Genomic DNA, 12,903 nt, shown 5'->3' with positions numbered 1-12,903 from the left:
GCATTGAAGCAAATTGGGTAACTTGGCGGATTTCTAATGAAAAAAAAATATAATACATAAATTACAATAGTGATAAATAGCCATATACTTGTGAACGAAGCAGTTCTCAACAGTTTTTTTGCCTGCATTGCATTCTTTTGCTTACATTCTACATTCTCTCTGATGTAGGGTGTACTATCTGCCGTGCTGAGCTATTTTTTTTACCTCAGGTTACAAACAGCGGCGATTGTTTGCGAACAATCCTTAAACTTGTGTTTAGTCGTGTTTGTGATACAACTTGTAATGGGAATACTTTAAAACAGTGGTTCTTAACCTTTTATCACGCCGAACCCCCACGATATTTTTCACGCTTTCGTCGAACCCCAATTAATAGTTTGAGAGTTTGATATTTCATTTACTAATGCAAAACCAGCATTCTTAAAATGTTTTACAAACAAGGTTAACGGAACCAAACAAAGCAGTTGCTTCAGGCCATTTGTTAACTTACGACATCAAATGAGCTTACAGGGCGCAAACCCAGAAAAGGGGCACTGCGTGCCGGATTAGGTCACATATGGCTAGTAAAACGGTAATTGCACAAAAATATTTAAAATCAAACTAAGTAAGCACTGAATCAAAGCAATCACTACATATTCGACAACAGTGCATAATTCAATTCATTTATTTCGTTCACGCGCATAGTAAGAAAACGCATAGTAAGAAAACAGTTGTGTACATTCAAATGACAACGACGCGAACAAAAATGGATCAGCTGGAGCCACTAGTGGCCATTGCAAGTAGCTGACCCTATCTATTTGAACGGTTAAATTCGGTACTATTTATGCAGGAATAAACAAGAAAAGAAGGCAATAAAGGTCACAACAACGTTTGAAAATGGTAATAAGTTCTGCACATGTAAATCTCAAATCATTGCGAAGCGTTGTGACCTTACCTACGAAAGGTCAGGTGTCGGAAACGTTTGCTGCACATTTGTACTTCAAAGTAACCCCTTTGGTGGGGCGACTTCAACATTACTGATTGTATAAAAATATACTATGAGACTCAGCTGACTTTAACTTACAATCAGATTTTATTGGTCATGCAAACAAACACCAGGGACAAGGGGCGCATCAGCTTAAACATGCTGCCATTTGAATTCTACAGTTTACTGGCAATCTCGAGAGGAAGGTTTGGGCATTTATTTTGCCACATGCACTGTAAATGGTAGTCGTGAAAACTAACACCAAAATTGGTGGTCCACAAACTCCAACCTAGGGTGGAGTTGCTTCCCACCTTTAGATAACGAAGGTGGTAAGTTCCACCTGTGAATTCCACCATAGTAGGTGTGCATTTGCCCCCATTGGTGGCAACCAACACTCAGCTGTCTGCACCACTGTAGGGTGTCGGTATCTCCACCTTCAAAGGTGTTCCAGTACAACAGGGTTTCACAAAATTTAATTTGCACTTCGCTTACAGCTTGTTTGAAACACGCTGTACACCAATGTGACGATTTTTCAGTGGTAAATTTAGAAGACAGCAGAAAAGTTGTAGAGACTTGAGTGACTTGACCAATTGTTTCGGAAAGCAAATGTCGAACACCCAATAGCTGCAGATCATTGCAACTACGGCTTGTGGCAAATTAGGTGCAACACATAACTTCTTTCCATCAACAAACACCAAGTATTCTTGTTTGTTTCAAAATACATGTGGAAACATGTTTTCATCCTCCTGCATATCATAAAACAAGTTATAACCCACAGCATTTGTGCAAAATAGCATCATTTCAGAGTCAATTACAATTTAACAATAAAAATATTACTGGTACATCACCCATTGCTTAAACCGTACACATATTTTAAAACATGAAATTTAAATTAATAGATACCTGTGAAATGTACTTGGTGATTATGATTAGGTTTATTAAGATTCTCCAGTCTCTGCAGCATTTTTTGGTCATCAAATTTTTCCATGAATGTTTGCAATACATCTACTTTAAGAATCAATTCTGTTGCCAAAAATATCTGAAACAGACAAATCACTGGACATTCCAATTTCAATAAAATGGTTATTACATTAAAATGGGTACATTAAATATAATGTGAAAAGATCCACCTACCAAATTGATTTCATGAAGTGTTGGAAACTAGTCTAAAATGTCATTACTTGCTGCACCTCTTGTAATGATATTTCTCCGAAACTCGAATGTACGCTTATGGCAGTCTTCTATTAAATCATGATTTGGATGTGGTTTGGCCAGCTCCAATCGTGCTATTTTAGAATGCAGTGCAACGGATTCCTCATCTTCAAAACTCTGTATGCAAACACACAATTTGGAACATAACCTCACTTTTGGTGTTTAACTGAAAATAAACCTATCTAACTTGCTAAACCTAGAAAACTCTTAATAAATATATGTACATACTCACATCTTTAAACAACCTCTTTAAAGAATCCTGCCTTTCTCGACCGCCATAGTTTATTTTCATGGCAGCAATTTGCACATCTGAATGAAGTCTTCTTATGTCTTTAAATCTTTGTCGCAAACTACAAACCCATGTGCTCTACAAAACAAACCAAAATCAGTACTGTGCTGGGCAGAAATCTCGCACCTACTTACTATTGGACTGCTACTGTTTTGATCTTGCAATACTGGATATGCCTTTACTAATTCCATTAATACTGTTCTTATTTGTAGGGGTGATGGGTACCTGTAATTAATTTTTACAGTATTAGTAATATTTAATGTGTACATTACAAGCTATTTTCAAACAAACTAGATCACACTCACATATTATGTGGTGAAATTGAATCACAGATGAGTTGAACAATTTTGCTCCTAATTTTGTTGGTTAGTTTGCTTGGAGAGTTGCAATCTTCCAAAGCATCACCAATGAGTTTTGGAAGCTTGTATGTAACCAACCATCCATTTCTACTGAGGGGGATGTAGTCAGAAGTGAAGATGAGGATGAAGGATGTGTTGCAGTCTCATTATCATTTTGTATCTCCGGCAAACACTCTGAAATTTATTTAATTGCATATTTCTAAGCAACATTTGTACAAATACAAACAACATTAAGACATATTGTCACAATCAACATAAGTGTAACACATTAACTGATGTATTGTATTACATGCAAATACCTTTGACAAGAAGTTTGCCACTTTCTGGCAAATCTGTTAGATTATCTACATCCACCCAGTCATTAAATGTTTGCGAGTAAAGCTGAATTGAGAACGGATGGGTGATATTGAATGTAGCCTCAATTTGATTGGTCACATCCAGTTTTGATATGCAGGTTAATATCACTTTTCTCTCACCACAGGTCACATGATATTCCATATTTACTTTTTAATCTGTGAACAAAAATAACCTTAATGACGGTAACAAGGATGATACAGGAGATAAAAAGCAACCTAAATTATTATCTAAATATTTCAGAGAATGCTCTTGCACATTACATAAGCACTCACTGAAACGTTTGGAAATTAAGCATGTCATATTTTACGAAAGCACTATAACACCACCATTTAAACCGAAATGTAAAATATTTTTGACACCCTTTGGTTTGGTGAAGAATACTTTCTGGAGCAAAAGTTTATTGTGCAACACAATGGCGGCACAGTCACATGATGACGTTCATTTCTTAAATGTTAAAGGAGTTTTTTTTAGAAATGCATTGGCAAACACACGTTTCAGTTTCATGTGGACATAAAATTCCAGCTTCCATTGTTTTTTATTTTGATCTGAGATTTGTCTTCAAATGTACATACTTTATCAGTTGCAAGAAAAACAACATACACAACTCACTTCTAATGAACCTACAGGTTGAATCTATATTGCTGATACATATAATTTTAAAAGGTATTTTTATACTTAAACACAACCAATCCACAAAACCAACAATTACCAAATGCATATAAAATAAACCAAAAACTAATGGACAAGCAGTATTGTCTGCACCACTGTTTCTTAACTATTTAGCTTGTGGGCCATATAGTAGTTTGTAAAGTGCTGATGTGCCAATTATCAAGACCTGCTAGCCATGCTGATGAGAAAGTGGGCCATTTTTTTCTAAAAAAACGTTGACTTTGTGACGCAATAAAATAGGTTAGAGATACACAGGTCCACTACGCAACTCCATACATTTTAAAAACTTTAATATGCATCCAGTTACTGGTCAGTTTGCAAGGTAAACAAAAAGTATAACCAACAAACCTTTAAACTGTTTCCGATCAGCATCCAAACTCCAAATCCTCCAAATCGGCACAAAACGTGGCGTCTGCGCAAGCTCAACTCTGGGTGTGGCTTACCGCAAACGTCATAATAAAACAAACATGCCCCTGCAACTCAGCCTGGGCGATCCCAGAATTCTGTCTGATGTAACAATTGGGATTGTTATGCGTCAATCTATATCTTGCTGTGTTGCTACAGCTTCACTAACAATGAAAACTTTTTCACCGGTGATTTGTTCATTTTAATTATACTCGTATTTCTACTAACTCCCCTAATATTATGATGTATACTGTATAGCGTGCATACGTCGCGTTTATGAGATCCAGCGTGATAAATGTGCATGTTTTTTTTGAAAAAATGCCACTGGCTCGTTTGGTTACAGTTCTAAGTCGCGACTGCCATACATTGCTGCTACGGATTTCGCTCTTAGAACGTAAAAGTAACATGTAGGATACTAACATCTGCGTTAAACTTCAGAAAAACTTTTCAATTTACGTTACATAGACTGCAGTTATAGGAAAGTTTGTTGTAAAATGATGCGTTGTTTAAATACAAATATAATACCTGGTTTATTTAATTGTCAGTATAGTAATCATTTATACTAGAGTAAATACAATTCCAAACCTCCAATGTCGTATTTCCACGGCTTGAACATATTTCCAAACCTTGACCGCAATGAAAACGGAAGAGAAATCCTAGCACCAAATGGTCTAAATCCCGTATTGACCGCCTAATTGCAAGTTATTGCTGTACCCAAATTGTTTCAAATGATTAGCAATGTGTTACCGCGTCTTTTAAAATACCTTTGCGCATATACCCACCCTCGTGAGAACTGAGGGTTGGTATTTACACCAATGCTATAGGACGGGTGGAAATTTGGTCTTAAAATGGTGTGAAATTACACCTTTTAAGCTGTACCACCCCAATAGGTGGATCACACCACCTTTTATTTTCCCCACCCTTTCAATTTACAGTGTGGGACACATTAAGGCAGGGGTGGGCAAATACGGTCCAACCAATATTTGGGTTTCAACCGATATTTGTACGATCCACTAAGTGACTAAATGTATTTGCATTAAGCTGGAAACATATTATGTTAATATGTTGGGTTAAATATGCTATGCGGCCCCATAAAATTGAGAAACTTTTAATGCGGGCTTGGCACTGAAAAGTTTGCCCACCCCTGCATTAAGGCTAGATGGTGATGAGCTTTAAACTACTTTTCAAATACAACGGTGAGGGGCTTTCCCTCAAATTTATTTCGCTTTCACACTTCCTACACTGTAAATGGTAGTCGTGGAAACTAACACCAAAATTGGTGGTCCACAAACTCCAACCTGGGGTGGAGTTGCTTCCCACCTTTAGATAACGAAGGTGGTAAGTTCCACCTGTGAATTCCACCATAGTAGGTGTGAATTTGCCCCCCTTGGTGGCAACCACCACTCAGCTGTCTGCACCACCATAGGGTGTCGGTGTCTCCACCTTCGAAGGTGTTCCAGTACAACAGGGTTTCACAAAATTTATTTGCAAAACAGGTTTCACAAAATTTAATTTGCATGCTTACAGCTTGTTTAAAACACGCTGTACACCAATGTGACGATTTTTCAGTGGTAAATTTAGAATACAACAGAAAAGTTGTAGAGACTTAAAGTTGTAGAGAGTTGTCAGTGGTAAATTTAGAATACAACAGAAAAGTTGTAGAGAAAGCAAATGTCGAACACCCAATAGCTGCAGATCATTGCAACTACGGCTTGTGGCAAATTAGGTGCAACACATAACTTCTTTCCATCAACAAACACCGAGTATTCTTGTTTGTCGGAAAACACATGTGGAAACATGTTTTCATCCTCCTGCATATCATGAAACAAGTTATAACCCACAGCATTTGTGCAAACTAGCATCATTTCAGAGTCAATTATAATTTAACAATACTGTTTAAAACATTTTTTACTGTCTCATTGAACAAAAATAAATAAATGTAACTACCTTGATTGTTGTGAAATAAAATGCACTGTTTTCTTTTAAGATAGTTGGCCAAAGCAATAGAACTTTTTCCATCCTTCCTAAAAAACAACAGTCAATTGTTACAATGTAGGGCACAAGCAAAAATAATACTTAGTACATCACCCATTGGCTAAACAGTACACATATCTTAAAACATGAAATTTAAACTAATAGATACCTGTGAAATGTACTTGGTGATTATGATTAGGTTTAATAAGATTCTCCAGTCTCTGCAGCATTTTTTGGTCACCAAATTTTTCCATGAATGTTTGCAATACATCTACTTTAAGAATCAATTTTGTTTCCAAAAATATCTGAAACAGACAAATCACTGGACATTCCAATTTAAGTAAAATGGTTACATTAAATATAATGTGAAAAAATCCACCTACCAAATTGATTTCACGAAGTGTTGGAAACTGGTCTAAAATGTCATTACTTGCTGCACCTTTTGCAATGATATTTCTCCGAAACTCGAATGTACGCTTATGGCGGTCTTCTATTAAATCATGATTTGGATGTGGTTTGGCCAGCTCCAATCGTGCTATTTTAGAATGCAGTGCAACGGATTCCTCATCTTCAAAACTCTTAAAGTATGCAAACACACAATTTGGAACATAACTTTAGTTTTGGTGATTAACTGAAACTGAACCTATCTAACTGGCTAAACCTAGAATACTCTTAATAAACATATCTATATACTCACATCTTCAAACAACCTCTTTGAAGAACCCTGCCTTTCTCGACCGCCATACTTTATTTTCATGGCAGCAATTTGCACATCTGAATGAAGTCTTCTTATGTCTTTAAATCTCTGTCGCAAACTACAAACCCATGTGCTCTACAAACCAAACCAAAATCAATACTGTGCTGGGCAGAAATCTCACACCTACTTACTATTGGACTGCTACAGTTTTGATCTTGCAATACTGGATATGCCTTTACTAATTCCATTAACACTGTTCTTATTTGCAAGGGTGACGGGTACCTGTCATTAATTTTGACAGTATATTTAATGTGTATATTACAAGCTATTTCCAAACAAACTATATCACACTCACATATTATGTGGTGAAATTGAATCACAGATGAGTTGAACAATTTTGCTCCTAATTTTCTTAGTTAGTTTGCATGGAGAGTTGCAATCTTCCAAAGCATCACCAATGTATTTTGGAAAGTTTGGAAGCTTATATGTAACCAACCATCCATCAGTTTCTACTGAGGGGGATGTAGTGGAAAGTGAAGATGAGGATGAAGGATGTGTTGCAGTCTCATAATCATTTTGTATCTCCGGTAAACAATCTGAAAATTATTTAATTGCATATTTCTAAGCCAAAAATGTACAAATACAAACAACATTAAGACATATTGTCACAATCAACATGAGTGTAAAACGTTAACTGGTGTATTGTATTACATGCAAATACCTTTGACAAGAAGTTTGCCACTTTCTGGCAAATCTGTTAGATTATCTACATCCACCCAGTCATTAAACGTTTGTGAGTAAAGCTGAATTGAGAACGGACGGGTGATACTGAATCTAGCCTCAATTTGATTGGTCACATCCAGTTTTGATAAGCAGTTTAATATCACCTTTCTCTCGCCACAGGTCACATGATATTCCATATTTACTATTAAATCTGTAAACAGAAATAACCCCAATGCCAGTAACAAGGATTATACAGGAGATAAAAAGTAACCTAAATTATTATCGAAACATTTCAGAGAATGCTCTTGCACATTACATAATCACTCACAGAAATGTTTGGAAATTAAGCATGTCATATTTTATGAAAGCACTATAACATCACCATTTAAACAGAATTGTCAAATATTTATGACACCCTTTGGAAATAACTAGTATATATGTAGAATGATTTCAGCAATGCCCACATAACTTGTGCCGCATTCGCACCAAAAGCTTGTCTTCAATGTTGTACAAATCACTAGCATGATACATTATCTGAGATTTTCCAATAAACAATACAGAATTAGTCGCCAGTACTTCATAACTTTGAAAATGTCCGTTGAAACCGAATGTTCGAAGAAATTCACAACATAGTACAAGATTACCATTAACAAACAAAATTTCCACTACTTTAGCAAAAACAGGTACCTCATCAACAACATCTACCACACATAAATTAAGCCCATTTACTGAAACTGACTGAGCTGTTGATATGTGTAAATCCACATCTTTCCACTGGGATATAAGATATTCTCTTGTGTGGACTGGTAATCTACAAAAAGGTACATTGTGCCTACCAGTTGCATCTGTTTCTTCATGCAAACCAACAGCACTACTCTGCTCCCAACATTTAAGCATTTGTATTCGCTTGGTGACAGTATGAGAAAGGTTTTTGAAGTTGTGAGATTTTGTTGCAATAGCTTTAATTTTTCGATGAAAGGACTCAAACCTCATACACCACACATGACGAAGTGGTCCAAACTTTCTTATCATGCTTGGATAGTGAAGTAGGAAGTGAAACTTCGGGACTAGTATTTCAGGCTGTAAAGCAGCACAATGTGAAAGGAAATCACCAATCAAATACTGCAAGTAATCAACCCATTCAACTTTAATCTTTGGCGCTAACACAACATCCATTATCTGAGAAAGCAAAATGTATAATTCCCAGTACTCGTTTCCTTTTGGAACATTCATGCCAACAATTAATGGAAGTAACCTGAAAAGACACCAATTTTCACTTGCACTCATCCTAACTTTTCCATCACTTTGTACCACATCATATGGAAGACTTCTTGGCTTGTTGTTTTGGTCTGACAATCCAAATGGAAACTGCCTAATTAAACTATTTATCTTATTTACTGAACACAGCCTTGAATTTGAAAAGGATTTAAATAAAGCTCTCATTGTCAGTGGAACAACCCCTTCCAAACAGTCGTGCATCAAATCAGGAGGAAGAGAGGTTGTTGCATGGAAACCAACAAGTTCATTGAATGGACATTCAGAACGGACACCATATACTCGCTGCAGAGACGGGTCATGTTGAACATCAGCTATTTGGATGTTGTGAAGATGTATGTTACGCATAGTACAATGTTTTTCTGAGAACATGCATTTAATCCGAGAATAACTGCACATACAAAATCTACAAATACGACCACTACTAAAACATCTCGAAAATCCACCAACATCATGAGAAGCTAAGTTGTCAGCAGACAAAACAGCAACTGATCCAAAAACCTGATGTTCGATCACCTCCTGGCCATTACTGGCTGTGACAAATAAGCCATCATTTTCAAGAATTTTTAAGTCATGAATAAGTGGAGATAGTAATTCATGATACCCAAATTCAGAAATATAACAAGAGTTTACAACCAACAGAAGAAAAATACTTTTTAAGGAAGATAGGTGCTTAACACCAATGTTGCCAACATTAAAATAAAAGCACAATAATTTATTCTTTTTTTTGATGAACCGAGAGGATTGCAAACTTCTATTTCATCACAATACAAATGTAACCGCAAATGCAGGCGATTCCCTTTAAAGTAATTATGTTCTTTAAAAAAAGACCCCGAGGTAAAATCTGATAAGACACATGTAGAATTCGGACATACAGTCTGCACTTTATCCATTACATCTTTGTGCTTTAGGTATTGCTTCAAAGTGTTTAAAATTGGTACATACTGGTACGATTTTCCTCCCAGCAATTGGATTTTAACAGACTCTACCAAACCCATCCCTTTACAATAGTCTATGAAATTCTTATCAATTGATAACTTATCCCACAGTGTAGGTAAAAATTCTCTATCCAGAAGGTAATTTGGAGAATCAATTTGAGAACCTGAATTATTGGTAGCTTCAAGAACATCCTTATGAAATAGAGAAAGCAAAGAGACCATATCATTCATAATGTATTGAAATACACTTTTTGGCAGTGCATATTTCTCCCAGCTTTTTAGTATTAAACGAACAAAGTTATCAACAAAATCAGATTCTGATTCCCTAGGGTGTTGAATTACTGACAAACTGTCACTAGGCGATTGTTCCGATGTAAACATACAATCATTGGGCACACAACTTTCTACCGAAGTTTCAAGAAAACTTGAGAGCATGTCTTGGTGGGCTCTCTCAAGATGTTTTTCATAGCTGCGGAGTGAAGAATACTTTCTGGAGCAAAAGTTGATTTTGCAACACAATGGCAACACAGTCACATGAGGATGTTCATTTCTTAAATGTTGAAGGAGTTTTTTTTTGGAAATACATTGGCAAACACATGTTTCATGTGGACATAAAATTCCAGCTTCCATTGTTTTTTATTTTGATCCGAGATTTGTCTTCAAATGTACATACTTTATCAGTTGCAAGAAAAACAACATACACAACTCACTTCTAACCAACCTACAGGTTGAATCTATATTGCTGTTACAGATAATTTTAACACAGATAAAGGCATTTTTTACTTAAACACAACCAATTCACAAAACCAACAATTACCAAGTGCACATGAAATAAACCACAAACTAATGAACAAGCAGTACGGTATTGTCTGCACCAGTGTTTCTTAACTAATTTGCTTGTGGGCCATATAGTAGTTTGTAAAGTGCTGATGTGCCAATTATCAAGACCTACTAGCCATGCTGATGAGAAAGTGGGCCATTTTTTTCTAAACAAGGTTGACTTCGTCACGCAATAAAATAGGTTAGAGATACACAGGTCTACTACGCAACTCCATACATATTGAAAACTTTAATGTGCATCCAGTTACTGGTCAGTTTGCAAGGTAAACAAAAAGTTTAACCAACAAACCTTCAAACTGTTTCCGATCAGCATCCAAACTCCAAATCCTCCAAATCGGCACAAAACGTGGCTTCTGCGCAAGCTGAACTCTGGGTGTGGCTTACCGCAAACGTCATAATAAAACAAACATGCCCCTGCAACTCAGCCTGGGCGATCCCAGAACTATGTCTGATGTAACAATTGGGATTGTTATGCGTCAATCTACATCTTGCTGTGTTGCTAAAGCTTCACTAACCACGAAAACTTTTTCACCCGTGATATTTTGGTGCATTTTAATTATACTCCTATTTCTACTATTTTTTGTCTACGCCTAATATTATGATTTGTAGCGTGCGTTGATGAGATCCAGAATGATAAATGTGCATGTTTGTTTTTTTAAAAGCCACAAGCTCGTGTGGCTACAGTTCTAAGTCGCGACTGCCATACATTGCTGCAAATTAGAGGATACTAACATCTGCATTAAACTTCTGAAAAACTTTTCAATTTACGTTACATAGGCTGCAGATATAGGAAGTTTTGTTGTAAAAAGATGCGTTGTTCAAATACAAAAAAAAAACTACCTGGTTTAATCGTCAGTATAGTAATCATTCATACTAAAGTAAATACAATTCCAAACCTCCAACGTCGTTTTTCCACGGCTTGAACATATTTCTAAACCTTGACCACAATGAAAACGGAAGAGAAATCCTAGCACCAATGGGTATAAATCCCGTTTTGACCGCCTAATCGCAAGTTATTGCAGTACCCAAATTGTTTCAAACGATTAGCAATGTTTTACCGCGTCTTTTAAAATACGTTTGCGCATATACCCACCCTAGTGAAAACTGAGGGTTGGTATTTACACCAATACCACAGGACGGGTGGAAATTTGATCTTAAAATGGTGTGAAATTACACCTTTTAAGCTGTACCACCCCAATTGGTGGATCATACCACCTTTTATTTTCCCCACCCTTTGAATTTACAGTGTATAGGCCCACTAGCGCTTCCCAAACTGCGAAGTATTTGTATCATTTAATTTGGTAAATGTAGTGTAATTTGATGATGAATGTATAAGATTCTCTTCTGCCGAGTAATGCTCCATTGTTTTCAACAAAATAAGAATTGCGCGAAATTGCTCCAGTTTGGATCCAGAAATTCTTTCTAGGGGGCAGTTTTGACCAGAATTTTAGAATTTTGACGAGTTTTGCCGCATGTGAATTTTATTTGTCACAAAATCAACACACAACTACAATGACTAAGAAGGGCTATAAAAAATAAAAAATAGTGGATTCTCTAAAGTGCGGTCCATTGTGCTGATGGAACCTGCCAAGGCACTTGACGTCTCGCTCCATTTGTCTCCTCTGGATCCACCACTGACCCTGCGTGCTGTAGGTGCAGGGTGTGTTTAAACTGTTAATTGAAGCTTTTGTGTTGCTGGGTGAAAACCGACAAATCTGCTTAAGAGGAAGAACTTTAATAACAAATAACAATCTGCTATGGTAAGACCTTCCAGTCTCCCTGACATATATATTAACGGACACTCACTCAACACTTGCCGAAATAAACATCAACGGGATGTTGCAAACAGCGACGCGAAGAAGTCGGCCCTTTCCAATCACACGGTATCACAAGGCCACCGTATTGATTTCAATGCGGCGTCTATTGTGGCCCGGGAGCCTGACTACAAGAAAAGACTCTTTCTTCAGTAGTGGAATATTCACCAACGGGGCAACACAATGAACTTACGTGATGCTTCCAGCGTGGCGTGCTACAGGCACCTGGTCAAAGATCGGAGGCCCAATCATTCGCTATAGCGCAGTGTTTTCGTTGCGTTGTGACGTGCTTACGTTCCATTCTTCTTTCCTTTGTTTATCGTGCACTGTACTAGTCGCATTCAGTGTTATTTACCTTGATGAAGACGACCTGTATAGGACGTCGAAACG

At 36.9% G+C, this 12,903-nt stretch overlaps 2 protein-coding genes across 5 annotated transcripts; both read right to left on the bottom strand.

The window, feature by feature from the left end:
- Window positions 1-645: 645 nt before the first annotated feature.
- On the bottom strand, window positions 646-11,867 carry LOC145202680 (sterile alpha motif domain-containing protein 3-like). 4 transcript variants are annotated; one of them, XM_080075696.1, is made up of 17 exons: window positions 10,989-11,867; window positions 7,645-7,857; window positions 7,279-7,519; window positions 7,115-7,205; window positions 6,924-7,058; window positions 6,610-6,804; window positions 6,396-6,531; window positions 6,200-6,276; window positions 4,838-6,063; window positions 4,196-4,354; window positions 3,121-3,333; window positions 2,768-2,995; window positions 2,597-2,687; window positions 2,406-2,540; window positions 2,096-2,290; window positions 1,865-2,000; window positions 646-1,707 (listed from the first exon to the last, which is right to left on the bottom strand). In XM_080075696.1, the coding sequence occupies exons 2-9, from the start codon at window positions 7,841-7,843 to the stop codon at window positions 5,890-5,892; spliced, it is 1,248 nt and encodes a 415-aa protein (XP_079931822.1). In that variant the 5' UTR covers window positions 7,844-7,857; window positions 10,989-11,867; the 3' UTR covers window positions 646-1,707; window positions 1,865-2,000; window positions 2,096-2,290; window positions 2,406-2,540; window positions 2,597-2,687; window positions 2,768-2,995; window positions 3,121-3,333; window positions 4,196-4,354; window positions 4,838-5,889. The 4 variants fall into 4 exon arrangements, with proteins under 4 accessions (XP_079931822.1, XP_079931821.1, XP_079931825.1 ...); XM_080075695.1 differs by having other exon boundaries at window positions 4,196-6,063; XM_080075699.1 differs by having other exon boundaries at window positions 4,196-6,063; window positions 7,420-7,519; window positions 10,989-11,866.
- Window positions 8,097-9,269, bottom strand: LOC145239010 (uncharacterized). The gene has a single exon (XM_080102306.1). The coding sequence runs from the start codon at window positions 9,267-9,269 to the stop codon at window positions 8,097-8,099; it is 1,173 nt and encodes a 390-aa protein (XP_079958432.1).
- Window positions 11,868-12,903: the final 1,036 nt, after the last annotated feature.

This window comes from Phallusia mammillata, chromosome 7, assembly GCF_965637545.1.
Source record: "Phallusia mammillata chromosome 7, kaPhaMamm4.hap1.1, whole genome shotgun sequence".
NCBI classification, from domain to species: domain Eukaryota; kingdom Metazoa; phylum Chordata; class Ascidiacea; order Phlebobranchia; family Ascidiidae; genus Phallusia; species Phallusia mammillata.
This window is presented reverse-complemented; position numbering and strand designations above follow the sequence as displayed.

Bases quoted from the DNA above. Each gene is read 5' to 3' on its own strand.
- LOC145239010 (XM_080102306.1), bottom strand. From the start codon at position 9,269: ATGCGTAACATACATCTTCACAACATCCAAATAGCTGATGTTCAACAT.
- LOC145202680 (XM_080075695.1), bottom strand. From the start codon at position 7,843: ATGGAATATCATGTGACCTGTGGCGAGAGAAAGGTGATATTAAACTGC. The intron at 7,520-7,644 runs GTATTTGCATGT...AATAATTTTCAG, and splicing joins TGGCAAACTTCTTGTCAAAG to ATTGTTTACCGGAGATACAA. The intron at 6,805-6,923 runs GTGAGTATATAG...GCATACTTTAAG, and splicing joins CAAAGAGGTTGTTTGAAGAT to AGTTTTGAAGATGAGGAATC.